At 38.7% G+C, this 28,000-nt stretch overlaps 3 protein-coding genes across 3 annotated transcripts; 1 reads left to right on the top strand and 2 right to left on the bottom strand.

Moving 5' to 3' along the window:
• Positions 1-1,057: 1,057 nt before the first annotated feature.
• Positions 1,058-6,251, top strand: gnat1 (guanine nucleotide binding protein (G protein), alpha transducing activity polypeptide 1). Its single transcript, XM_020934152.2, has 8 exons — positions 1,058-1,163; positions 1,849-1,891; positions 1,977-2,118; positions 2,822-2,979; positions 3,624-3,752; positions 4,172-4,301; positions 5,256-5,409; positions 6,061-6,251. Exons 1-8 carry the CDS (start codon positions 1,058-1,060, stop codon positions 6,249-6,251), a joined length of 1,053 nt encoding a protein of 350 aa, XP_020789811.1.
• Positions 6,252-7,480: 1,229 nt separating this feature from the next.
• edem1 (ER degradation enhancer, mannosidase alpha-like 1) lies at positions 7,481-16,014 on the bottom strand. Its single transcript, XM_020934086.2, has 12 exons — positions 15,389-16,014; positions 14,920-14,992; positions 14,648-14,751; positions 14,409-14,580; positions 13,728-13,911; positions 12,926-13,100; positions 12,245-12,365; positions 11,881-12,051; positions 11,590-11,663; positions 11,419-11,515; positions 10,824-11,006; positions 7,481-10,053 (listed from the first exon to the last, which is right to left on the bottom strand). The coding sequence occupies exons 1-12, from the start codon at positions 15,859-15,861 to the stop codon at positions 9,964-9,966; spliced, it is 1,917 nt and encodes a 638-aa protein (XP_020789745.1). The 5' UTR covers positions 15,862-16,014; the 3' UTR covers positions 7,481-9,963.
• A 516-nt stretch (positions 16,015-16,530) lies between these two features.
• Positions 16,531-20,648, bottom strand: arl8ba (ADP-ribosylation factor-like 8Ba). The gene is made up of 7 exons (XM_020934094.2): positions 20,406-20,648; positions 18,310-18,390; positions 18,129-18,202; positions 17,954-18,047; positions 17,808-17,875; positions 17,429-17,499; positions 16,531-17,338 (listed from the first exon to the last, which is right to left on the bottom strand). Exons 1-7 carry the CDS (start codon positions 20,526-20,528, stop codon positions 17,289-17,291), a joined length of 561 nt encoding a protein of 186 aa, XP_020789753.1. The 5' UTR covers positions 20,529-20,648; the 3' UTR covers positions 16,531-17,288.
• Positions 20,649-28,000: the final 7,352 nt, after the last annotated feature.

Genomic DNA, 28,000 nt, shown 5'->3' with positions numbered 1-28,000 from the left:
TGGAGAGACTGCTGCTCATCGCTTGTCTCCCTGGAGATCTTATTGCTGTATACCTAGGTGTGACTGCTGTATACCTATACCTAGAATGTTCCACAATATGACATTTATGTATCCCTATGAAGACAAGCAAGCCATGCCACCAGGCCAAGTTACCAGTAGGTCTATACCTGTAACAAAATGAATGTAAGATCCCACCAGACTGTAAAACCTTAGTGCATCAAGTAGCCATACTCTATTTATTTTGCCAATAAAATAACTAATGCTAATAAACATTTTAAAACTAACTGCCTACCTACAGTATATGCATAATTAAAAGTGAGTGGATTAGGATCCTTAGCAGGTCCAGATTGAGGTCAGTGAGATATGTCAGGTGAAAGTGCAAATCTCTTTAAGCACTTCAGAGCTGAACATTATCCATCTGAAATAAAAGGCTCTGAGTCTGATGAATCTGTTCCACTGGAGTTTGACCTTATTGCCTCCATTTAGCACAGGGACAGTACTATAAATAGAAAATATTCTTATCTATAAATTGGCAAGTTTAAATTCATTAACTTTTTTTATGTTCAGAGCAAAAGATAATATGAAAGCATAATTTATGTATACAATTGAAGCCCTGCTCAGCAATGATGGATCTAAGCCTTAGATACATAATTACATACAACTGTAGAAAATTAAGAACACTATGGATATTTTTTTTAAACATTTCATTCAGAAATGTCTTACAACTGCACCAGAGGAAACACCCTCACCTGATTTGGTTGGGGCCCTGTGCAGAGATTAGGCTTAGAGCCACCGTGCATCTTCCGCTGAGCGCAGCAGTCTCCCAAAGGTGAGCCCCTTCCTGCACAGGCCTGTCTCACTTCCCTTGTGTCCTTGGTCTCCATTGGTCCTGTGGGTCAGGTGGACACAGGATCCCCCAAATCCTCTCCTAAGTTCAGCTGCTACTCTCCACTGGTCAATCGGTGTCTGCAGCCCCCTCTGGCACATTGTAGCCTGCCTCCAGTTTACTTTGTCTTTGAGTTTTTTTGGAGCAAGGGCCTAAAGCGGGGGACGCAGGATGGGTGCTGGAGCGAGCGCCGAAGAGAAACGCTCCCGGGAGCTGGAGAAGAAACTCAAGGAAGATGCAGACAAGGATGCCAGGACGGTCAAACTGCTGCTGCTAGGTAACACCAGCCAAATATGTCAATTAACACAAGATATAGGTCTAATAAGCAATTGGAAAAGAAGAGGAATACAAACTATCTAAAATACTTTAAATGACACTGGCACAGTATGTTGCATTTGCCCTCAGTAATTTGGGAGATTGAAACACATATACTTCTATTTTGCTGTACTGCATTATACCACTGAAAGGTCCTATAAGTACGACATGGCTGAATTGTTTAAAGTTGGAAAAAGTACTCAAATGTGACAGACTGGATAAAAGCTGGTTTTGTTTGAACAGGTTTCACTCTCCTTGTTCAAACAGAGGCATTAATCCATGTTAATCCTGAACCAACAGAGCATCAATACAAAGAGATTATGACCGAAGGACAGACCTAATACCTCACCTCAAAATGTTCATTGAATATCAGACAAACACAACACCCAATCATTTTATGCTAATATGGATTTTGTTATAATCATAATAGATCTAGAAAATGAAATGTGCTTTGTCATCACTTGTCAATAATTAGGTCATAGAAAGCACCTCAGACGAAGTTTTCTATTTTGGTCATAACAAATTTCCGATGGCTTATACATTTAGTTAGTTACTTTTTATCCATATATTCTGCAGTGTTATTTTTTCCCCAAATTGAGTAGAGCAGCAATATCTCAAACTGAATCATTAAACATATTATATTTTAGGTGCCGGAGAGTCGGGCAAAAGCACAATTGTCAAACAGATGAAGTAAGTTTCTGTTCTCTTTTTCCCCATTTATTTACAGTTTTAAATTCCCAGTCTAAATATTTATTGACTATTATTCCTCTGACAGAATTATCCACAAAGATGGTTACTCACTGGAGGAGTGTCTGGAGTTCATCACTATCATCTACAGTAACACGCTGCAGTCCATCATGGCCATTGTCAAAGCCATGAACACACTCAACATCAACTATGGACACCAGGACCAGGCGGTAAACAGGCACAGAATCACCAAGACATGCACAATAGGTTAAACCCTCCAGCTAAAATAGTCCTGACCAAGCCTAGCTCAAGATCTAGAAATGAGTCCCACTGCTCCAGACAGGTTGCCTCAGTTGAACTGAAGTATGGGTCAAATGCAGAGGACACGTTTCTTTACATGGACAATAAAGTATCCAGTGATGTATCATGGGTTAGGTCTGACTGGAGATTAGATTAACTAGATGATATTATATGCCCTTACAATTGTCTATATCCAGGTCCAATGGAATTCCTGCCTCATTCACTACAGTGGTAATTTGGCAAAAATTAAAAAGCAAGATGACCAAACTCATGACCAACACCTTTTGTATTTATAGAAACAACACTTTGAGCTCTGTGGGTAGAAGTTGCATCTTCTCAAACCAAGATACAGCATGTTGTTACATCAAGTAATTTTAACTTTTATATGACTTTTTGCAATGTAGGCTTACTCATTTTATATAAACACATTTTACCAACATCCATGTGCCTTGATCTGGAATATTAGTTCTACAGTGGTCACGCATATATGTATATAAGTAATTATATGCCAATTGACTTAGTGTGCTGATGATTTGGGGGAAAAAACAACTGCATTTATATCTCCTTGTCTTGTACATCTACCTTTAAGATAAACCTAACTTTATTCTTACATTTTCATACATGTACGTGTAGGATGATGCGAGGAAGCTGATGCACTTGGCAGACACCATCGAGGAGGGCACGATGCCAAAGGAGCTGTCCGACATCATCCTGCGTTTGTGGAAAGACTCTGGGATCCAGGCGTGCTTCGACCGTGCCTCTGAGTACCAGCTCAATGACTCTGCTGGATAGTAAGGAGAATCATTTATGAATATATTACTTCTGAGAACAGGAGCAGCTCAGTGGGGGGGACTTGAAGGGGCACTAGCCTCCCCTAAACTAGCCAATGCACCCCCCCCAGGCCCCCCCAAAGGATTTCTGCCCCATTTTCATAGGTCATTGAATCTCAACTAAAAATGATCAATTGGCAACCACAAAGTGTTCAAAATAAGACTATTATATATTAGGTTTTATAAATCACTACAGGGGTTAACATTTAAAATTAAAATATCAAAGCAAACATGATAGGGGTGCACTTACATCCATAAAAGGCTCTAAATTAATATGTTAAGTGTGCACCCCCATTAAAGAACTTAGCTCCTACTACCAAAAATGAAAAGATACTGGGAGGTGGAGCTATTTATATGTTTAAAGCAGGACTAAACACTAAATGAACTACTAAACTAAGTACATTATGTTGTAATGGCATTGTTTACAGTTTCAAGTAATTTTTTGCTGTGTAAAAGTGAGTGTGTGCTGCCTCCAGTGGCCAGAAAAAAAAAAAAGGAATGGAATGGCCAGCAATGTGCTTGAGGAGGATACCTAAATTTGGGCCACCATTGAAAATAATTTACTGCCATTTAAATGGAAAACTTCACCTTTATCTTGTATTCAGCTATTTGAACGATTTGGAGCGACTGATTCAGCCCGGCTATGTGCCCACTGAACAGGACGTACTGCGATCTCGAGTCAAGACCACTGGTATCATTGAGACCCAGTTCTCCTTCAAAGACCTTAACTTCAGGTATAAACAATGAAAGTGCATGTGACAGGTTAGACTACAGAATTCTTTAACACATAGTTAATATCATTATATTTAGGTCATTTTATATTTAGGTCAGTCTATGCTCAGGGTTTTACTAAAAATCATTATGAGTCAGGTAATTTCCTGTTATAGGAACCCTACAATAAACAGCGGGGGAAATGGTTAATTTACACATTACTTATTATCTGATTGTCTTATATGTTTGATAAATATATAAGACATGTCTTTATTTTCTGAAAGTTTAGTTTAGTTTTGAACAGAGATTTGCATATGCTGACATTAATAGGGTGAGTTTCTTTTTTAAAACTCCTCTACTTCTTGTATATGTCAGCTTTTCTTCACAAACTTCCCTCATATCCTGAGTTGTCAGTTACACATTATATGTCCTGTCTGCGCAGGATGTTTGACGTGGGAGGACAGAGGTCAGAGAGGAAGAAGTGGATCCATTGTTTTGAAGGAGTGACCTGCATCATCTTCATCGCAGCTCTGAGCGCCTACGACATGGTGCTGGTGGAGGATGACGAAGTGGTGAGAACGCATTTTATCACAACCCCTTTATGTATAGTATTATCATAATATTACATCTGCAATACTATGCCACCTGCTCCATCACTTTGCAAAAAGAATGGTCCACAGTTTAGTAAAGCTGTTATAAAGTTATCTTCTAGCTGCATGGAGAACTATTAGTATATTGCATCTAAGAACAGGGGCAGCTTTCACATTCAGTCTCGAATAAAAAAGTTCAAATAGCAACCACAGAGTGTTCAAAATGAGACAACAATAAAACAATAATTTCATATTAGGTTTTATAAATCACTGCATAAGATAAGCAGGTGACAGAGGTTACAGATAAGAGGTTACAGATCTGAAGAGAGACGACCTCGCTCATAGTAAGAAAGCATGATCTTCAAGGTATTTTTGAGCAATAAAAATACCTGTAATTAAATAAATGGAAGATAGATTTTAATACTATCCATTGTTTATTGTTGATTATTGTTTCTCTCTTGGCACAAACTCGAAATAAAAACGAATCAATCAATCAATCAATCAATCAATTGGTTTCAAAATGGTGAGAAATTAGAATCAGATTATTATCAGATTTTTTTAGTTATAAGATTATGTAAATCATAATTTTTTTCTTTAATCATGGTCCCTCTGATCACGTACATCACTTTTTTGTTTTGTTTTTTTATTGATTGATTGATTTGATTGGGTGCATCAGTGCATGTTAATGGAAAGACAGCACGAATGTAAACACGCCGGGTTGCAGCCAAAGGCTAATTTCCATCCTTTGTCCCAAAGAATTGGAGCTTTTTTTTTTACATTTACTCCTCCTCCTAACGGTGGTTTTACAGGAACCCATGTACATGAAGGAATAATTTAAGCACATTTATATTAAATAGCATGGAAACAAATGGACAGTGTGGCCTCCACTAGAAAAGTTACACAGTGCACCTTTAATATCCTACGAATCTGTTTTAGAACCGGATGCACGAGAGCCTGCACTTGTTCAACAGCATCTGTAACCACCGCTACTTCGCCACCACCTCCATCGTACTGTTCCTCAACAAGAAGGATGTGTTTGTGGAGAAAATCAAGAAGGCCCACCTGAGCATGTGCTTCCCTGAGTACGACGGTGAGTGCACATTAAATAGGAAAGAATGTGGATTGTTCAAATGGAATTCACTGTGGAACTTTAAACCCACCATCTGAACATTTTATCAGTACTGTAGATGGCAGATGTGAAACCTGTTCCCCCTTCCCCTGGCCTTTGTTTAAGTTCACCTGTGAACTCCAGTCTTCTTCTATTGGGCCAAAGCAGGCATACTATTAGACAGCACTGAGATAGATAGCATCTAGTGGTGATATGTGAGAATACAGCACGGTCGGATCAGACAATATAAATACTAATGGTAGCTTTAAATACATTTGGTAAAAGGTTGGCTGGCTGTTATGCAACTAAGACAGGAATCCCACAGAGGGCACCATGCATTTTTATGTGCTCTGTGCACAAGTGTAAAAGCAACCATAATGTGTTGCATTTTAGCATTGCATTTGGTTTCCTAAAATAGGGGTGTCCAAACATGACGGCCAAATGCTGCCCTTGGACCAAGTTTTGTCGGCCCTCAGGCCTCCTCCTTAAATAGCCCCAATATCATAAGCATTTTATACTGTTTCAATATGCAGCCCTCCATGAGAAACGTTTGTCTTAAATGATATGACTGGGTTTTGAGATTTGACTTTCAACTGTGTGCCATACTATATCATGTTTTTTTTTTCTTTACAGGCCCTAACACTTACGAGGACGCTGGTAACTACATAAAGATGCAGTTTTTAGACCTGAACATGCGCAGAGATGTCAAAGAGATCTACTCTCACATGACCTGCGCCACTGACACAGAGAACGTCAAGTTTGTGTTCGACGCTGTCACTGATATCATCATCAAAGAAAACCTCAAGGACTGTGGGCTCTTCTAATCGCCTACTGCAGGAAAAACAGGTACTAAAGAGCATAGTTAAAGGGACACTGTAACTTTTCTAATGGGGTCCGCCACGTTTGTCTTAGTGGACAATGTTATTGCTTTGCTATTTTTGCCCCTTTAATTATTTAGAATTTTATTTCTTTTGGCTCTTTGTTATTATACTGTAATGCCTGAGTTGCTGTGTTTGGATCAGTAAGTTTGTCTAAGGAATGTTCTATAATATGCTATTAAACAAAACTAGATTTATTTAAACTAAATAAACACTAGCTATTCTTATTGCTCAAAAAAACATATGTCTTGACTGTGAGCAGAGTCACACAGATCTGACCTATAACTTTGCTTAGGCACCACCTCTATGGAGATAGATACGTTGCTGCCATGCTGTTGAACATTTCAGACAAAGCAATAATATCTCCATGGACAAAAGCAGGTGACCCTCCACAAGAAAAGTTACATTGTGCACTTTTAAAACACAGACATAATGAAGTGATCCCAATGAGTTAACACTATACTTCTTGCAGGTTTCTTCTGCCATCTCCAGGCCTCCTCTTCGACTGTGGACCCGATGTCAAGCTTTAATTGTCAACTAAAACAGCAACACAAAAGTTGATTGTTAGTTGGTCATTTTATTGGAGGCCTATGTTATTAGTTGAAATCTCAGGACTAAATATGTTTTCTAACATCTGAATAAATAATAAAGTTGAAGTCGATTTATGTTAAAATAAGGTCTCATCGCCTGCAGACGCACTTCACTCAGTGTAAGAAGAATGTATGTGTAAATAAAACTATAGTAATGCTTCTATGTACAGTGGGTAAGAGGATAGAGGTCATAGATGTTTCCATGTTTTTGGGGACATTACATTAACTTGCATTCATTTCCTGGAGACTAATGTTGACCTTAACCTAAACCCTAATCTTAACCAATTTTAAACACATATCTTAACTATGAAGCATATTGTTAATCTATTTATAAAGGGTTTAAGTTATGGGAACATGACTTTTGTCCCCATTAAGGAGGCAGGTCCCAATGAATTGAGATTCAGATTTTAGTCCCCAAAAAGTAATGACAGAACCTGTCACGTGATGAAAATTCAAACATATTTGGTATTTTGGAACTACTTTTTTAATTCAACTATTACATTATATGATTTGTGTAAACCTATATTTAAACATGAAGCTTGTATAGTACTTTGTTGTTTGAATAAAAGGCAACACAGATGTGGGTCTTGTTCAGAATTTGTTTTATTAATACAAATTTTAGCCCTATTTCAATAAAACTAATGTTGCACAGATTTAAGAAAACCTGAGACATTTTTAAATCAAGACTTAAGACAATGGTTTTCCATAGCTAAATGAAACTATATTGTGTAGAACGGGTAGGATCTGTAGAAAGAACTATTAACCAAATGTAATCAACCTGACAAGAAACAATTTTTGACATTCAGAGTACCTCAAGTCAAAGCAGTCATTTCAATCAGACCAAAAATATATATGGTCATTTTGGCAATAAAGAAGAGTTAGATTTGGTCTGCCCTGAGTATACATGAAAAAAGATTGTGCAAAACTGAAGAGAAAATCTGAGAGCAAATCCAAAAAGGAAATTTCAGATTACAGATTAGTTTGTTTTGTTAACTTAAAGAAGTCTGTGTATTAACTGACACGACACATCGAACAACATTGTGTGCAACATCAATGGCTTTTAACAAAAATTAAAAAAATAAAAAAAAGTTTGAAGGCACTTTAAAATACAGCAAATAAAGTAAGAGCTGTTTGCTTCTTCTGCAGCGCTACATCAACAAACTGCAATATTTTGGGAACATCTCTCTCTGTATTTTTATAGACCGGTATTATTGTGGTCCTCTGTCACACTGTCACAGAAATCTGCAAAGTTTTTTTTAACTACCAGTGGTATTTTTACCCCTTTTTTTTTCATCATAAGTACTCATATTTGTTTTGAAACAGTTGGACCATGTGTATCCCTGCAGTGAATCTCACCCATCTGAACTCAGGGAGATTTAACAGTGACCAGACTCACATCTGTATGTGAAGTATTGGAGAAGTATGCATTCTGGATCCCAGGCAATATTTTATTCACATAGTGTTAGTGATTGTAGATAAATTAGTGATTGAATGTAGATAAAAAGGAAAATCTAGTAGAAGGATCTATTGGGCATTTTGGGTTATTGATCATAATAGATCAATAAAAATAAGAAAAATCCATAATATTAAATTTGTTGAAGCGCAGCTATATGATAAGAAGCAAGATGCCTACATGCCTATAGCCTAAAAACATTACTGGCTATTAACGAATTACCAAGTTAAAATGGTAGAAAAAAAGAAATCCAAACCAATACATTTCTACTGAGACACTGACAGTACAATACAACCTGGGTTATGGAAATGGTGCATAGGCCTTGTCCAGTTTATTGCAGCCCTTTTTCTATAACACAATGGTTCTCAAACTGTGGTCCAGGGACCGCTGGCGGTACTCACATTGTCACATTGATGATTTAGTTTTTAGAGACAGTGCTTAATGCCAGTTTAATCCTGGTTTAGTACTGGTTTACACCTAGTTTACACTTTTCTTTAGTCTTGATTTAAATCTGTTTTAGACCCAGTTTAGACCGAGTTTAGACCTGGTTTAGATCTGGTTTAGACTTGGTTTAGACGTGGTTTAAACTTGGTTTAGATGTGGTTTAGACCTGGCTTAGACTTGGTTTAGATGTGGTTTAGACCTGGTTTAAACCTGGTAAAACTTAAGTTATACTTAAATAATACATTATTAAAAGTCAATTCTATGCACAATTTGGTTTTGGAATCCCCAGTTTATGCACTTTTGTTTTTGAAGAGACACTAGGCACCCGTTGAGAACAGTTTTCACTGAATTCACACGTCACTGGTCGGTGATGTATCTAATAAAGTGGCCACTAAATGTTTAATGTTGCTTATTGGCACTGTTTCCATTGTTCAAAAATAATAATGATACATTCACACAAAATACAAATGTAATAAAAAGTCTTTCACTCATTCACCCATTGACCTGCAGCAAAATTAAATACTCAAACACACACTCAAATCTAAATAGTTTCTCAGGTATTCCTATTGCCTGGCCAGCCAGCAATTAGTCTGGTCCTCTTTTGGGGCGAAGTTTATGCAATGTAAATTCCAATAAGTAAACTTTACTAAACTAAAACCAATACTAAACCTACAGCTCTGATGGTTTAGCAGGACTGTTATTGAAAGGAAGACAACTTACTAAAATTGGGAGGTATACAAATTTAAAGTTCATGTAACTTTCCTGGTGGGGGTCCCTGCATCTCCATGGAGCGGTTATTGCATTAATTCAATAAGAAGTACTTTAATTGAGAAATTTAAAAAATACTTAAAAAAAAAAAAATATCATCATCTGCATGTCTCCATTGAGTTGGAGACTTGTAATGCCATACTGTAGAACATTCCAAACAAAGCAATATGATTAGTTTGAAGAAAAGCAGGTGGAAGATCACCCACAGAAAAGTTACACAGCTCATCTTTAAAGACCTACTTCGCCCCAAAAAGTGTTAAGGTTTGGATGACAAGGCCAGGACTTGATAATATTTCTTGAGTGAATCACAAGCAGCAGACCAGGTACAGAATGTTGTCACAGTTCCCTTCTAACCTTGTTCTATTATTTTTGTTCTTTTCTGAGGTGAGGTGATTTATGGTTTTTAAAACAACCCCACCATGTGGTCAATCTGCCTCATGTACACACTCTTCAAAGGAAGGGCATAGCGTCGCTCCTCTGGTATTCTGTCACACTGTGGAAAAAAGAAAACGATTAAATAAACTCAAAACATATGGTGACTCGACAAGGTTATAGCACTAATTCCTGGTTTAATAATAATAATATAAATGCTTCTTATTTAGATCCAAACTGCACAACTTTGTATTTTTGCAGTTAATCTGAAATGTGCATAGATGTGTATTATAATACCATAGGTGATGAAGTATCTCACACGTAGTGGAAAAAGGACAGTAAAATTAAACAAAATGTCATAATCATGACTTTGTGCACCAGTTTGAAAGATTATGCTGCAGATGACTTATTTTAAAACCAGCTGCAGATTTTTATTAATTTAATTTTAAACAATACTAGTGTTGTTCCAATACAAATTTTTTTTTGGACCCAATACCGATATCAGTTCCATACCAGTCCCAGTGGGAAGTTTTGTTAGTACAAGAGGAAAAAATTAATCTTCTAAAAGCCTATTTTTAAAGAAAATCTGCAAGAATAAATTAGATTTTAAGGACTGGTATTAGTTAAATGTATAATGGTCTTGACCATAAGTAGAGCTGATTAAAGCATTTTTATTTTTCTACTTCATCACTTTGTACCACAGTGCACAGATTAAAACAACAGGAAACAGAGCACTATAAATAATTTTAGTTATTTAGTAAGTTCAGCATCCACACCAAAAGCTAAATGGAGATATAAAAGAGGACACACAAATGTCTTTTCTGTCATTTTTAGCATGTTTATGTGTTTACAGAGCCTCCACAGTCTGCTCTGGGCGTGTATGAGACTTACGTTGCTGGTGTTGCTGTGCTGCCATGTGACCGGCCCTGTCTCGCTCAGGGCTCCATCTTCACAGGGCCCCAGGTCGCTCCACTGTCTCTCCCTGAAACGCTTGTCGATGGGCACCACGTGTCCCTCTGTGGTGAAGATGTATTTATTATCAGACCTATGCAGGGGGTTCTCCTCATCAAACAGCTGCAAGCACAAAAACAAACCATTATTCCACATAAATGAATATATCGGTGAAGAGAAAATTTTAATATGCTATGAATATAACTTAAAATGCACTAGATAGTGTTATTTCAAAGCAGAATAATTGATTTTTTTTTTTTTTATCTTAGCGCCTGGTCAACTGGTCATATAATAGTTTGGTTATTGATCTGTTCTAAAACAATTCATAAACAATAAAATAATTTCAATACATCCAGTGACAAGTAACATTTGATCTGTATTGCTACACAGTTTATCAGCTGTTGGCAAACGGGAACATTATGCATGATGGTCAAATGCAGTAGGTCTGTGCAATTCATCTAAGAATTGTAATTGTAATTGCTCCCTAAGCATAATTAAAGTAAATGAGAGGGAAACTCAATGTATTACAACGTACCAGATAAAGGTATTTGCACGTTTCACTGAGAAAGAAGCTCTCCATCCGATCTTCTTTTGATTTGTCAACAACGTGGTGAAGAGTGGCATACCCACACCTGCAAAATAGAGAACCTGCTAATAATATTTAAAAAATATGTAAGGATTATTTTCAGTCTTAAAATAGACATACCTGACTTTGGCATTTTTCTCAAGGCTCTGAAGAATATCCATACCAACATGTAAATAAAAAGGATTTTTGGTTGCCTGTAAGACACAAAGTTTGAGGTGAGTGACATAACAGTATAAAACTTGATTTGTCCACGCAAGAAGCTGCCTCTGTAGAGAATCTAGAGATCGATAAATAGTCAGACAATTGGTCATAAATTTGATTTGTTCACCCCTTGATATCCATCCAAAGCTAAATACATTTCAAAAACACACATCCCAAATGACCACTAAAATCTTCATGCTCTTATGATACCTGATAGAGCAGGTAGGTGGACTCAACCAGTTCAGGCCTCAGGGGGTAGAAGAGCACGTCAGGCGCCTGCAGCTGCCAGTTGTACCTCTCTGGTAGGGCCCCAAAGCGCTTCCATATGGCATAGTAGAATGCATGCAGACAAATGGCATTATCCACATCTCCATTCAACACCTATGGCAACAAGGAGAAAAAAAAAAACACACAGGTCAGAGCTGCCAATAAATATCAGGCATAAACTCGTACAAGTAAAAAGATATTTTTAATAAACATAACACACTGATGTTTATCAAACACAATGCACAAACACAATTAATAATAAGTGAGATTTTATGTTTAAAATCATATGGATTTCCAAAAATCTAACCTGCAGTCCCGGGAAAAAGGCCTGGAGGGAATCGATCCAAGTGTTCATGATTTCACCGTTGAACATGTTGACGTTAACATATAGAGGCGGGTCTCCCTCTCCCTCATTACACGACTCACGACTGGGGATAAAAACACACACAATGAAGTTAACTGGTTTTCTTTTTTGTTCATTTATTTGAAGCAAGTGAAATTAGTATATTGGAGAAACATTGAGGAAGAAGAAATTTGGTGGGTAGAATTTGGGAAATGGAATTAGGGGAAGTATAATTTGACTATACTATAACTGTCAAGAGAAGTTAGCAATTAAGAATTTCTTTGCATTGCTTTTATTAATTAGTAACTTTGTATTGCTTAATTCTATGATCCCAGAGGACCATTGCCATAGCTTAAACCATGAATTGTTGTGTACACAGTGAAAACAACACTGTGCACAGCAATTCATGAGTGTCAAGGTATGGCAATGGTCCTATGTAACTGGAGCATTAAGCAATACAAGCCATAATACAACATCTTTTGAAATGGGAAAGGTCAAAAAATCAATTATAGTTTGAATAGTTTTAGTGAGGAAAAAACAAATTAATACAATTTCATTGTATAACATTTTGACATGAGCATCTTATCTAATCTATGACTCTCTTGTTCAAACACATGATATTTAGGTCAGTTGAGTGGGACTCACCCTCTCCTCATATGGTTCTGGATGCTCTCATAAGCAGACTGGAACATCCTGTAGTCCTCCTTTTCCCCAAAAAGGATGTATGACTTCAGTAAATACTCATAGAAGGAGTCCATCCCTGCTCCAAGGCCGCTCTGCTTCCCAACCCACTGTCCTGTCTGGATATTCACTACATTACCTGCAAGAGAACAAACACGTAAAAATGTTCAGCTTCAGGTCTATGAATACGTAAACACAAAATTACTAAAATGACAGTAAAAGCAACCAAATAAATACATATACCAACCAATAAAATGCAAGAAGTGCAAGTACTTCAAAGCAGTGGACCTGATATCTCGCAATGGAAAACAAATCATGCCCAGATCTGGACTAAAACTCAAAGGTCATATAGTTCTCAATTGTTTTAACAACAAAATATGTCAATATTCCAAGGAATATACTAAATTACAAACAATTACAGTAAAATACAAATAGCCTACAATAAAACAGTTTTTTTGTTTGTTTGTTTTTTTACGGCCACAATTTAACAATAAGCTTTTATAATTCAAGGCTACCATGCACCCAAATAGGCACAAAATTGGATCAACATTAACACATACCTCACTCTTTTTAGGAAAAGGATTTCAGTGCTGCTTTAGTTCATATATCAAAGTGGAAAAGACAAAAAATGACTAAATCTATATTTATTAAATTACTCACAATATTAGTGAGCATGTTCATTAGTCTTGTGTTTTCACACAACACAATATTAATGGAGATTATGATATTTGCATTGGTTTCACATCACTGCGTGTACAGTATGTACCTAACAAACCAGTTTCGTTGCTCCGTAGCTTCCACAGAGCTCTGACAGCTCGTCTGGCAACCCACTCAAATGTCGAATCTCCAATAAGTCGACTCAAAATCCCAAACTCCACCAGCAAAGAGCCAGCCCCAGCAGTGCAGGTCTCATTAATGCTGTCAGGGGGGACTCCAGTCTTCAAGTTCACCTGCATTTAACACACAAATAAAACCAAAATCTGTCAGAGTTACATAAAAAAGCATCATAATGTTTAGCATGTAAAGCATGATAAACTCAAGGCCAGTTGTACTTTTTCTCAAAAGATCTTGTTAAACATTGATTATGTACATTTTGTGCAAACATGGAAGCCTGTGTTGGACCAAAAAAGTGTTGGTGCAGTCACAATGAATATTTAACATATACATTTTTCAACACATTTATACCCAGATAGACAGGTGTTTTTTTCTTGTAAGTAATCTCCCTTTCTGAAATTCAACATCTGTTTTTGATCATCTTTTTAAAAAAAATGCATGCTCCTTATCCCTTATATTCTTTATACTTTGTTTTTTAAATGGACATAATATAGTACTGTAAATACATTTAATCTATACACTTTGTTAATACATCTTAAATTGTCTTTGTTAAACTAAACAAAATGTCAATGAATTTTCACACAATTTGCAGAAAATTGTATGTACTACTCACCCTGGGATAAGGAATGCCAGTGTTTGTGTTCTCAAAGGCTGGGAGCAGACGTACAGCCAAGTCATGAGCCAAATGCAGTAGTTCATTATTATAGTCCTCAAAGCCCACCTCTCCAAATGGGTGCTTGGGGTCGGTCAGGAGGATGTGTGCCGAGATCAGGCTGCCTAAAATCCTTTAGGTGAAGGGGAAATAGTTATTAAATGTTACGTATATACTTTCAGTATAGAGAGTAAATGTACCTGATGTTTGCTTCAAATACTTGAACCGTCGAGTCCTTGTCAAATGACACTGTATCTATCACCAGCTTCACAGCTTTTTGGAACTCTGAAACATTGCCAAGGACCTAGGAAAAAAACAGAACAAATACCATGTATAAATAGCCTGACAATAATATAATATATAATATAATGACATACATACAAATATATTTCTGTGCCATTTGTTTTAATTGTTACAAAGCAGGTGTGACACATTAATATTACATCATAGATGTTCAGATGAACCTTCTTACCAAAAGAGTGTCAAGGGTGTCTATCAATGTGAGTGAATAATTCCCCAAAACATCATTAATGTTGATGTTTGACCTGAAATGAAAAAACATACAGTGAACCAAAAACCACACAAAAAATATAAAAGCGTTTTACCACATAAACGAATAAAAAATATGATATTAAGGTGATTTGAAGAGGGTGAAAACATTTCTTGTGTGTGTAATAATTGGGATAACATGGCTGACATATAAAAATAGTTTTGCATACAGTCTGGGTATCATCCATATGTTGTGAATTGTCCAGTGAGGTGTGAATGTTCACGTGCAACATTTGGAACAGAGCTGGCACCACAAACTAACCATTACATGAAAAACATGGGCAGGGCTGATGTGGGCACAGATCAGTAGTGTCTGCAGAGTTTGACTGTCTCAGCCTATGCAAATAGCCACAGTTAGAGAAGAGTCCAGGTGCCCCAGGACAGTGACTCACGGGTTCAGCACGTCAGGTCCCCTGCCTTCACAGTCTATGGGGTTGAGCTCGTCCTTGGGAAAAGCATATTTCATGTAATTGTCATATCCGAAATAGAACATGTCTCTGGCCATGTCCTTCATCTTTGTCTTGAGAGAGTTCGGGAACGAGCTGTATCTGCGGACGTACTCGTCCTGTCTGCCCTGGAACAGTCCCAGGTAGGACCGTGGCGGTTTGGGCTGCTGTCCCGCCTGAGCGCAGGTACTTGCCGTCTCTTCATATTTCTTCCCTTGTATTTGTTGAGACCAAGTCTTACCTTTGGACTCAACATCTTTTTCTTCACGAAATAATAAGTCCAGTTTGTGCAAATTAAAAGTTAGATGAAAGTTAAATCCGAAACTGACGCCTGGTCCCAGTCCAAACGTTAGCCACAGCAAACAGCTGAGAGACAGTCTCAAAACGACTAGCCCCACAACTAATGACCTCCATTGCATCTTTGCCCCGGGACGATGTTAAAACACATTCTTTTCCTCCACACGCCGAGTGAGGGGTTTGTGAAAATCTCGCTTTATTAGATGTAACTTGATTCAAAGCTTGAGCTGGGTAGTAGCGGTTCCTCTTTACACGCTTCCTGTCAACAAATGAGACCCTCCCTGCTCTGAATTCTGATTGGTTCGCACAGGGTGACGTCAGTTTAGTTGAGTAAAATACGCACAGCTATTGGACAACGATCTGTCAATCATTTTAATGTTTCATCGTTTACCTGACGTGTCTCACAGGTCCATTGAACTCATCTACCAATAAGCAATGGCCACAAAGATGATTCACTCAAATGATTCTAACGAAAAATATAACTATTTATAAATACTGTAAGTCCTTTCCGTTACTGTATGCAAAATCAGTTTCAATGTAAGTGCATTTTGAAGTTTATTGTACCCCCTTTACTTAGAGTAACTAATGCACTGTAGTATTAACTATACCAAAGCGTCTGATTCTGAATAAAATGTAATAAATGTACAAAAAAATAATAATTTAAAGAAATGGAATCTTAACATTTCTATAAACTCTTTTTGCCACATTATTGTCACTAAAATCATAAGTCAAAAGACTCAACACGAATAGTAATGTCGAAACTGAACAATAAAGCACAGTTGGACGATGACTAAATTAAAACATTTGCCTTTAATTTTTGTATATATTGAGTTGGTGAATGACATAGCCCAGACAGCAGGCCCCTTTGCTTCAAGAGGTGAGAGATACCGCACAAGGCACTTCATATTCTGCCACTCTTTAAGCTCAGAGGCAGCACAAAAGACATCTTCACATGAAGGCTAAAGAACAGAACCAACCATCCAATGCAATACAGCTTACTACTAGTACATTCAAACTTTTAAATAGTTTCATACAGTATATTCACACGCATCAATCATAAAAATCATACTAGCTGTATTTTTTGTACAATCTTCATAAACTGACCTCTCTTAATGCAATCGCGTCTAAAATTAAAACAGCTTTATTAAGCAGTTATCAAAGGAAAATTTACATAATAATATAGATATGACATTTCTTGGCATCAGCTGTATGCAGAAACCTAATTTAATTGTCACAGGCCTTTCATGATTTTCTGTACCCTTAGTGTCACAAACTATCAAATATTTCAACCAGGAAATGCCTAAGCTGTTCAGAAGCTAACCTCTAGGTAATACCATTTTACAGTATATTACAATGCCGATCATAACACACCATTGTTCCTTCAGTAATGCACTCTTGAGCCTTGTTGCAGAAAAACAAAGCTAAAATAGAAAAGAATGTAAATGGCAAGTATAACAGTGCCGCACGTGGTTTCAGAAACATGACTGTACATAATTGCAGTGATAAATGTGGCTTGACAGAGAAAACATTAGGAAACAATTAAGTGCTTTCAGCTCCTCCTGGATTTTGAGTGCTGGATGAGCCACTGAAGAGTAATATCTGAATAAAAAAGATAAAATACAAACATTATATCAGGGTAATGCATGGCTACACTGTTTCATGCATTAGTGATTACAATATTCCACTTACCTATGTTGTCTTTTTCTTTGCAGGAAATTGAGTAGCAGCAAATCTCTCTGTCTTGAATAGCTGACAGATTCCTACAACACCAAAAAAAAAAAACCTTAAATGATAATTTTGCATTTTCTAGAAATGTGGCAGTATGTGAGCAATATCTATTCAGTCCTAAAACTAAGGAGAAATAAACAGGACAGGCCCTCCTTGAAAAAGAGATCATCTCAAGGGGCTAATATTATACATAAATACATAAAAGATGTGACTATGTAATAGTTTTGGTCAATTTATACTATACAAACAAAATTTCCACTGAACTGAATGACACTGTATTGGATGTAATTTAACCAGATAAAGTTACCTAGCAGTGCTATTGGTTGTTGCTCATACTTACATTTTTTCAATAAGCTGCTTTTCATCTAATGCATTTGGAAGATCCCTTTTGTTGCCAAGTACCAAAACCTTTAAACAAATGTTAAAATACAGCATTACTTAAAAAACCCACAAAAATACAATAAAATATTTTATTTGTGAACTTACAGGAATTCCTTGCAACTGAGGTTTGTCTAATAAATTATGAAGCTCATTCCGTGACGCCTCTACCTTTTCTCTGTCTGCTGCGTCAACCATGTACCTAATAGCAACATACGATCTGAAATGTTTGCTAATTGCACAATGTAGATACTTAATGACTTTATCAAACTAATAAACTTACACAATTGCATTGACTCCCCGACAGTATCGTTCCCACATGCTCCTGAACCTTGGCTGCCCTCCTATATCCCATATCTGAAAGAAGAATCACAGCATAATACAATTACACCACAACCACTTAAATAATGAGTACAAACTAAGTGATTAAAAAGTATGAGCCAATAATATTGCGATAAATGTACCTTGATGGTCACATTTCCTTTGGTGACTTTTCTCATGTTGAATCCAACTGTTGGGATCATGTCTTCACTGAAGTGGCCAGACTAAAAACAGACAGGAAATATGTTTTGTTACCAAGAAGAACTGCATGAATGTATTACACAGCACAGTACAGTATAAAAGTACACACATAAAATACCCAGGGAGAAATATACCATTGGTAAACATTATGGTGACCTGAAATAGTCAATCTTAGTTCTTACTTATATTATTACTTACATTACTTATATTACTTAATTTTTTTTTCTCTTTTGTTATTATAATATATTGTGATGTGTGAGCTACTGTTTTCAAATAATTTCCCTTGTGGATCAATAAAGTTTGTATAAGTCTAAGTTATCAAAACAAGCTAAACAAAAATGGTTACAACACATATGAAGTGAAAAGGAGTCTTAGATGATAATATTTAGTACTACATAATCTCCACAAAGATTTGTCGGAATACTACAAACCTTTAAAATATTGTGTATATGTATAATGCAGCTACATCCTACTGAAATGCCCAGATTGAAAACAGACAGAGAAAAAAAATACTAGAAATGCACAGCTCAGCAAGTCTTTTAAGTGGACACAAATTGTCTACATTTCTTAACCAAATGATCAAAAGAAAACATCTTAATCATTAAAGATATGTGAAGTGAATATAAAATGCCTTGAATGATGATCTTTAGTGCTACTATAATCTCAAAGCAGGTTTTATATAGGTATATATATATATATATATATATATATATATATATACACACATACACACACACACACACACATACACACACACACACACACACATATATATACTGCTTTGATTCTGTCATATCTGAGTTTAGTAACACTTTTGATGTGGCTTACTTATACTCCTGCAGCACATGACTTCAGAGTCACCTGACAAAGCTAAGTGGAAATGAGTGCAATGGTCTTATGACTGAGAGGAAGAGGAGGAACCACCATGCACTGCTACAACTCATTCACCCAAAACCAGCTACACAGGCATACTGTGCACACACACTCCTCCAGCCACAGGAATGAAGCTATACAACTGGTTTGAAGAGGGATTTCCTGTAAAAGTACATTAGGTGTATTGGAAACTACTGTTTTCAATTGTTATAGAAAGGACTGAAAGTATTCTTCATTTTCATTATTACTTTACGAGAGATATGACTAGCAATATATTTATAATAAGATAATCGGCAGATTATTACTACCAAGGATGAGCCCAAATTAGAACATAACCTAACATTTGATAGCCCTTGCTTTGAACAATAAAAATTTACTAAATCAAAATAAGGTTACAATATGGATGGCTGCTGTTGAAATAATTTACAGAAATGTGTGTTTCTTCTTTCATTTTTATGCATTTATATAACGTAAGAGGTTTGTTGTCCAAGTAGTTAATACATTTGCTGGCAATCGCCACACATTCAACTATGAAATGCTCAAGGAATTGCAAGTAGAAGTGCAAGTGACTATTGCAAATATCAATTTTGGGTAATCTCTAGCCAACCAGAGTGAAGCGGATGCAAAGCAATCTAACCACAGGCTGTCTCAAGTTAAACGAGGTGACAGAATTAAGTGTGAGACTAATTTGCCAACGTTTACAAGTCTGAAATACTCTCTTAAGTACAGCCAATACTTGTGTACAATAGTTAAAACTATACAACATATTGTGAATAGACAAAATACGATACGCAGTCTTAACACAAAGTGGCTATCGCTGTCGAACCCGAGGTCATTATCCTGAAAGTACAGTAGAAGAAGCGTCTTAAATTGAAAATATAGTGAAATGCTAACTCTTTTTAGCATGCTATTACAGTCATAACACAGTCACGCCTGACTCACATCATAGCTTTGGCGCAGGTGGGAAAAGATAGGAACACAACATTGCACAATCACGGGTTGTGTTTGTCTATTCGGCGATTCACAAGTGGGGCCATTATCTTTTAGTCAAATCAATCTGTCAAACTGTAGAACACAAGTATGATTTTTAACATAATGTTATTATGCTATTACTGAAGCTAGAAGTATTAGCATTTAGCAAGGTGGCTAGCGGCTAGAGACTTACAGCAATCACGTTTACAAATGTTGTTTTCCCCGAGTACTGGAGGCCGACCAGGGTCAGCTCCATCTCTTCCTTCCAAAACAAGGACTTGAACCAGTCCAGAAGCCGGTTTATTAGCGCCAGCATCTTGCTATCGGTGCTCTCTTCGCCTGGTGCCTGTTGTGTTTCTGCAGCCCTGTCAGGAGCGGTCAGATGTGGTGGCGTTTTTTTCCAGCGGAGAGTGAGGAAGGGAAGTGGGACTACGGTCATGTGATCAGCCCATCCACATGTTAGACAGCGAACATACCGGGCAATAAGGGAACTACAGCTGTAATTGTCAAAATAAAGTAAAGTATGTAAAGGTATTACAAAAACAACTGAGCCTTGGTTAACACTGCCTTGAGATTGTACGTTTTTTTTTTTTTGTTTTTTTTTTTCATATTCTCAGGACAAGAATGTTATGGCTCAGAACCTGCAGAATTCACTCACTGAGCTCCAGAAGGTGTACTAGTACTGTTTAATTACTGCTAACTATGCGTCCTTCCTTTGGTTGTCCTGTGCATTAATTTAGGCCCTAGTCCCTCGTCCTATTTATTTAGAGAATGTCCCACCTGAGCCACATGAATAGTATGAGATTTACAGATTGACTTATGCGTTAAAACAAGGTAAAAAATTTATTATTTTTTAACATATTTACAACCCTGAATGCCAGTAGGCCTACACCTTAAAAGTCTTAATTTCTTGGCGAGAAAATCTCACTTTTTATATAATTCATGTGGCAACAATGAAAAAGTGTGACATTCATTCATACAGGTTAAGTGGGACAAATACAAAGCTCTCGATGACTGTGAGGGACAACCACAAGAGGTCACTCTAGGTTCACTACCTGCCTACCTTTTTCTTATGGGGAGCGGGGTGAATGCAACTAATCTGCAGTGTCCAGGTAGACAGATACAGTGCCCAGACATTATCTTGTCTTTAGTGACTAAATAAAAATGTAATACATCAAAGTAAGTCACACAAAACTACAGAATGTCCATGTTTAATATGAGAAAAGTCCGAAATGCTCCATGAGATGGAGCAGAAAGAAGAGATCTTCAGGGCAAAAATGAAAGAGGCTGAAGATGCAGACAAAAGGATGGAGAAGGAGAGGGCCCTATGGAGGAAAGAAAAACATAGCCTTTTGGAAAATCTCAACCACAACTCACCTTCAAAAGAGCCATGTGCATGCATGGAAGACTATGTCACGAAATTAGTGGAAGAATACAACACATATAAACGTGATGTTGATAATGAAGTGGTTATGAGGGAGAAGTCCTGGATTGAGATGAAGACAAATTGTACTTTAAGGTGAAATATCTTGAATCACTTGTCTTAAATCTGCAGGATGCTGAAAAAGAGATGGAGACTAAGAGGGAAAGATTGGTCATTGAACGTGAAGCACTGCATACAAAAGAAAGACCAAAGAAATGTTCTAAAGGCATTCAGACCACCAAACCTCAGGTGGTTTCAATAGAAACCCAAGTGGAGGATGTTAATGAAAAAGAACGCATTGAGGATTGGCAGAAGAAAGAGCAAGCCTGGAAAGCCGAGAAAGAGGAACTTCTTACCCAGATTAAGGCCATGAAGTCTTTGGAGGTTGAGCCAATTTCCTCAATGCAGGCTGAATCCACTAGGGTCAGATTGGGGAACTGTGTGGAACAAGAGTCCAAGTTCATGTTATTTAAGAAAGAAGCAATGTGGGAGAAAGAAAAACTGAGCATGCTGAGTCAAATCAGACGGCTGTCTCAACGGAACCAAGTGCTTGAGAATACAATAAAAGATCAGTATCAGCAATGGCAGGAAAGACAACAAGTTTATTTAGATAATGAGATAACCTTTATAAATAAGGAAGCTGAACTCCTCAGAGAAATTGCCAAGCTGAATACTGAACTAAACACTAAGACAGAGGAGGCAACTAAATTCGTAGAAGGCAAGGCAAGGCAAGGCAAGTTTATTTGTATAGCACAATTCGTACACAAAGTAATTCAAAGTGCTTTACAGAATAAGAAATACATTAAAATCATAATAAAAACAAATCAAAACATAAATAATCATGAAGATTAAAATTAAAAAAAAGAGAGACATAAATTGGAGAGAAGAGTGCGGAATGAAAACCTTTCAGTTATATGCACAGTTAAACAGAAATGTTTTGAGTCTGGATTTAAACAGCGTCACAGAAAAGGCCTGTCTCACATGTTCAGGAAGACTGTTCCAGGTTTTAGCTGCATAAACCTGAAACGCTGACTCCCCTTGTTTAGTTCTGACTCTGGGCACCAGCAGGAGGCCGGTCCCTGAGGTCCTCAGAGTGCGAGATGGTTCATATGACACTAACATGTCACAGATGTACTTTGGTGCTCGGCCATGGAGAGACTTGTACACAAGCAGAGCTGCTTTAAAGTCTATTCTCTGAGGCACAGGAAGCCAGTGCAGAGACCTGAGCACAGGACTTATGTGCTCGTACTTCCTAGTTCGAGTAAGGACCCGAGCTGCAGCATTCTGGATGTTCTGCAGCGTCTCACAGCTCGTTTGGAGAGACCAGTGAGCAGACCATTACAGTAGTCTAACCTACTGGAGACAAATGCATGGATAAGTTTCTCCAAGTCTGATTTAGACAGTAAACCTTTGATTTTTGCTATGTTTTTTAGATGGTAAAAGGCTGCAGATGTTATTGATTTTATGTGACTGTTAAAGTTCAAGTCTGAGTCCATTATTACCCCTAGATTTCTTGCCTGATTTGAAGGTTTTAGAGAGAGAGACTGGAGGTGACTGCTGACACTGTCCCTTTGTTTCTGTGGACCAAACACTATGACTTCAGTCTTGTCAGAGTTTAGCTGGAGAAAGTTGTTTTGCATCCACACACTGATCTGTTGGATGCAGTGACCAAGTGACTCCACTGGTCCATAGTCTCCTGCTGCCAGAGAGAGACGTAGATCTGAGTGTCATCTGCATAATTGTGGTACGACACGTTATTGCTGCTTATTAACTGGCCTAATGGCAGCATGTAGAGATTGAACAACAGGGGGCCCAGGATTGACCCCTGAGGCACCCCGCAGGTCAGGGCCATGTCATCTGAGACACAGTTTCCAATTTCAACAAAATACTTCCTGTCTTCTAGATAGGACTTGAACCAGTTTATTACAGTACCAGAGATGCCCACCCAGTCCTCTAGTCTCTGTAAGAGGATCCCATGATCGACAGTGTCAAAAGCAGCACTCAGATCTAACAGGATCAAGACTGAGACTTTGCCTGCATCAGTGTTCAGGCGGATGTCATTTGTCACCTTGATAAGAGCAGTCTCAGTGCTGTGGTGGGCTCTAAAACCTGACTGGAAAACATCAAAGGAGTTGTTCATTTGGAGAAAGTTCGTAAGCTGTTGGTAAACAGCTTTTTCAAGGACTTTGCCAAAAAACGGCAGATTTGAGATGGGTCTGAAATTGTTCAGTACTGTGGCATCAAGACTGCTCTTCTTTAGGAGAGGCTTAATGACCGCAGTTTTCAACGCATTTGGGAATGTTCCAGATTGAAGTGACATGTTAACTATGTGAGTGAGTGGTGAAAGTAAACTGTTGAGGACGGACTTTAGAAATCTAGTGGGTAACATGTCCAGGCAGCAAGTAGATGAACTCAGACTGATAACGATCTCTAAAACAGTTTTTGTCAGTTACAGGTGCAAAGTGATTCAGCTCTAAGTGTCTCTGTGGCTGCATGCTTGTTATTTGTGTTGTGGAATTGATGGCATTTTTGATGCCCTGAACTTTGTCATTAAAGAAAACTGCAAACTCATTACATTTAGATGTGGAAATTAGTTCTAGTGGCAGTGGAGCTGGAGGGTTTGTTAATCTGTTCACTGTTGCAAACAGGACACGAGAGTTGTTACTGCAATTACCAATAATGTCCGAAAAATACTTCTCTCTTGTTTTACTCAAAGTGTAGTTGTACATATGCATTGTTCCTCTGTAAATCTCATAATGAACCTGGAGGTTTGACTTGCGCCATTTCCGCTCAGCCTTCCGGCACTCCCTTTTCTGTGCTCTGACTGAGTCATCATTCCTCCACGGAGCTTTTTGCCTATCTTTAACCACTTTAACCTTTATCGGAGCGATGGCATCCAGAACATTCAAAACACTCAAAGTCACAGAGTTCAACACATCATCAACATTAGAACATGAGGCAATTTCAAAATGTATCATTTCCATGAACAGTGCACCTGTGTTATCATTTATGTGTCTCCTTCGAACAACTGTAGGAGCAGCCGGTGGTTTGGGAATAACAGACAGGTCAAAGAAGACACAGAAATGATCAGACAGAGCAACATCAACCACACTGACATTTGAAATATTTACACCCTTTGTAATGAGCAGGTCCAGAGTGTGCCCTCTGTTGTGAGTGGGCTCACTGACATGCTGAGTCAGACCAAAAGTTTCAAGGACAACACTAAGCTCTTTGGCATTTTTGTCACACACATTATCCACATGTACATTAAAATCACCTGTAATGACTAAACCATCAAAGTCTGTGCAAACAACTGAAAGCATCTCAGTAAAATCATCAATAAAACTTTGACAGTGCTGAGGAGGTTTGTATATGACTATGTAGAGTATGGACGGTGATTGTTTTAGCTCCATTTTGAAGGAAACATACTCAAATGATGAAAACACCCCAAATGACAACCTGTGTGTAACCAAATGATCTCTAAAAAATGCACACACTCCTCCACCCTTTTTATTTGCTCGTGTTTCAGATTCAAATTTGAAGTTGGGAGGGGTTGATTCCACTAGCACTGCATGACCTGTGTTTTTGTCAAGCCATGTTTCAGTTAAAAACATAAAGTCAAGATTAAAAGAAGAAATAAAATCATGAATTAGAAATGATTTGTTACATAAAGATCTGACATTGAGCACAGCAAGTTTCTGATTAGTTTCAGTAGGACTGGATGTTATCTTCTTACAGGGAACGTGAACTAAATTTCTCTGATTAGACAGTCTAACTGTCCTTCTTTTAATCTGTCTACGTGTTGTAACTGGAGCTATAGCTCCATCGCAGGGCCCCAGCCTTATATTACCTTTATCATGACTGTATGTCCTGGGACAGCAGAGGCCCTGTGCGTCCTAGCTCTTGGTGATAACAGCTCTGGGGAAAGGCGGGGGAGGGCGAGCAGGGGAGAGTTTGGGTAAGTGACCAGGTGAGGGACCAGGTGAGGGCCGAGGAGGTGGCCGAGGAGGTGGAATACGGGGAGGTTTGGGTGAGGGGCCTGGTAAGGACCGAGGAGGTGGAGTAGGGGGAGGTTTGGGTGAAAAATTAGAGGGAGAGCTGAGAGAGTCTCTGGTGGTGAAACAGGCACAGTTTTGTATGGGGGAGAGTTCAACATAACCCTTGACCGTGCTATGTTAGGTGTGAGAGGAACCATCTTGATTCCCGATCTGATGAGGCTTTCTAGATGGTTGGGCAGTGCCATGGGTGAAGGTGGGGAGGAGAAGGACAGTGAAGAGTCCGTTGATGGAGTAGATGTAGCAAGGGGGACTCCAGGCTGGTCTGTGGGCAGCGGAGGTGATGGGTGTGCTGGTGGCGCTGGGGGAGGTGGTGGTGGTGTTGCTGACTCATTCTCTGGGGGGAGGTGGTGCTGCTGACTTGTTCTCTGGGGGAGGGGGAGGTGGTTCTGCTGACTTGTTCTCTGGGGGAGGGGGAGGTGGTTCTGACTTGTTCTCTGGGGGAGGGGGAGGTGATGATGCTGCTGAGTTGTTGTCTGTGGTAGTGGTTGTGGTTGTGGCAGTGGTGGTGCTGTCAATGGTGCTGACTTGTTGGCTGGTTCTCTGTTAGGTGCAGCAGGGATGCTTCTCCCATTTCTCTTTTCTCTCACTGGATGCACAGGACCCTGTCCAGGCCGGTGCCTCAGAGCGTGGAGGAGGTTTTCCGTCAACACTCTCACTCCACCTCTGCTTAGGTGTGGGCCATTTCCCTCGAACAGGTCCTTCCGTTTCCAAAAAAGATCAAAGTTCTCAATGTAGTGCAATCCTCTGGCCGTGCACACATTCAGCAGCCACGTGTTCAGCTGAAACAGTCGGGTAAATTTGTTCCTGTTCCTTAGGTCTATGTTGGGAAGAGGTCCACTGATAAATGTCTTAACCTCCACTTTATTAAGCTCCTCGAATAATTTTGTGAAATCCCTTTTCAAGACTTCACTCTGTTCCATTCTGATGTCCACTGCACCCACATGCACAATCAGCTGTTTGACCCCTTGGTGTGTTGACAAAACTTTTGGCAGGAGTTTTGTTATCTCAGAAACAGTGTACGTCGGGTAGCAGCATGTTAGGATTCTTCTGTGACTCACACCACTGATAGCCCCGTCTCCTAGCAGCAACGTATCTCTGACCTTGACGTTTGGCACAGATTCCCGGTATGCCTGCACTCTTTTGGCAACTTTATTGTTCTTGTTTTGTGATGACAGTACATTATCCCTTTGTACATTAACATCAGTCTGTGACAGTGGTGAAAATCAGTTTGTTAGCTTTATTGTGGGTGATATAACGATATTAGCATTGTCTTTTATCACTCGCTGCGCTGGCTTAGCATTTTGGTCTGTACCAAGTTTTGGAAAAGACACAGTATCACTCAGGTTTAAGTTGAAAGAATTTCCACCCTCTTCTCTAGAAGTAACTGTAGGTTGCTCACCACTGGAAGTCACTGGTAGCGTCTGATGAAGTCCTTTTTCAGTTTCTAAAGCAAATATCCGTGCTTGTAGCTCATAAATTTCTTGTTGATAGTTCCGACAGCGCTCACAGATAGAATTCCCTTGGTTTCTTCTCCCCGACATGTTGCTGGCTCATCAGATGATTTGTTAAAAAAATGTAAAAATGTTTAAAAGTATTAATTTACTTAAAAGGAAATCAAAAATAGCCGTTGTTGGAGGAGGCAAACTGATTAAAAAGCAAAAACAGCAGGAGCAAGCAAGGATAGCGTCCGCACTCTTCAGAAGCAGGAAGCACTACTCCTGAAGACCTGAAAAAAACACCAGTAGCAGTTCCACCATGCCCTAAGCCGAAGATAGTGTGCAAGAGAGTCCAAACTGGGACCCCAGACTCCAAAGGGAATCTAGTCTTCATCCTGATTGAAGAGACTCATCTTAAAGGTTGTATAGAGGATTTTCCAAGGAACGAGAAATCCAGCGACTGTCCTTTTTCAAATGTTGCGCATGCGTGAAACCACCCCCCCTCCCCCACAGCTCCCTACGTAGAAACGCCTCCTCCCTCCTCCTCCTTACGCCAGAAACAAGTTTGTTTACAGCCGGTGCGCTGCACATGACTTGTAAACAACTAACTACAGTGTTGGTTAGGCAAGACGGAGAAGAGCGGAGCGGGGAGCGAGGAGAGGAGAGAGGAGAAGGGAGCGGTGCACGGAGATTCCGTGACCGGAGAAGTGAGGAGCAGGGGGAAGAGCGGGACTGGCAGCGGGGAGAGGAGCAGGAAGGGGTGCAGAGAAGGTTGCGCGGAGATTCCGTGCGAATGAACTAGCTACAACATGCAGCAGCAAGCAGACTCTTTCTTTGCCTTGAAAATTACGTTTTCAGACATAGGATATCG

This window comes from Boleophthalmus pectinirostris, unplaced genomic scaffold (assembly GCF_026225935.1).
Source record: "Boleophthalmus pectinirostris isolate CB_2022bp ecotype Guang Dong unplaced genomic scaffold, ASM2622593v1 HiC_scaffold_3, whole genome shotgun sequence".
Classification (NCBI taxonomy): domain Eukaryota; kingdom Metazoa; phylum Chordata; class Actinopteri; order Gobiiformes; family Gobiidae; genus Boleophthalmus; species Boleophthalmus pectinirostris.
Note: the sequence above shows the minus strand (reverse complement) of the source record. Positions and strands in the feature narration are given on the sequence as shown.

Excerpts from the sequence above, each read along its gene's own strand:
- gnat1 (XM_020934152.2), top strand. The coding sequence starts at position 1,058 with ATGGGTGCTGGAGCGAGCGCCGAAGAGAAACGCTCCCGGGAGCTGGAG. Across the intron at positions 2,980-3,623 it reads CTCAATGACTCTGCTGGATA|CTATTTGAACGATTTGGAGC; the intron begins GTAAGGAGAATC and ends TCTTGTATTCAG. Across the intron at positions 3,753-4,171 it reads TTCAAAGACCTTAACTTCAG|GATGTTTGACGTGGGAGGAC; the intron begins GTATAAACAATG and ends CTGTCTGCGCAG.
- edem1 (XM_020934086.2), bottom strand. The coding sequence starts at position 15,861 with ATGCAATGGAGGTCATTAGTTGTGGGGCTAGTCGTTTTGAGACTGTCT. Across the intron at positions 12,052-12,244 it reads CCTTTTTCCCGGGACTGCAG|GTGTTGAATGGAGATGTGGA; the intron begins GTTAGATTTTTG and ends TTGTTGCCATAG. Across the intron at positions 11,007-11,418 it reads CGTGCAAATACCTTTATCTG|CTGTTTGATGAGGAGAACCC; the intron begins GTACGTTGTAAT and ends TTGTGCTTGCAG.
- arl8ba (XM_020934094.2), bottom strand. The coding sequence starts at position 20,528 with ATGCTGGCGCTAATAAACCGGCTTCTGGACTGGTTCAAGTCCTTGTTT. Across the intron at positions 18,391-20,405 it reads CATTTGTAAACGTGATTGCT|TCTGGCCACTTCAGTGAAGA; the intron begins GTAAGTCTCTAG and ends GTCTGTTTTTAG. Across the intron at positions 18,203-18,309 it reads AAGGAAATGTGACCATCAAG|ATATGGGATATAGGAGGGCA; the intron begins GTACATTTATCG and ends TTCTTCTTTCAG.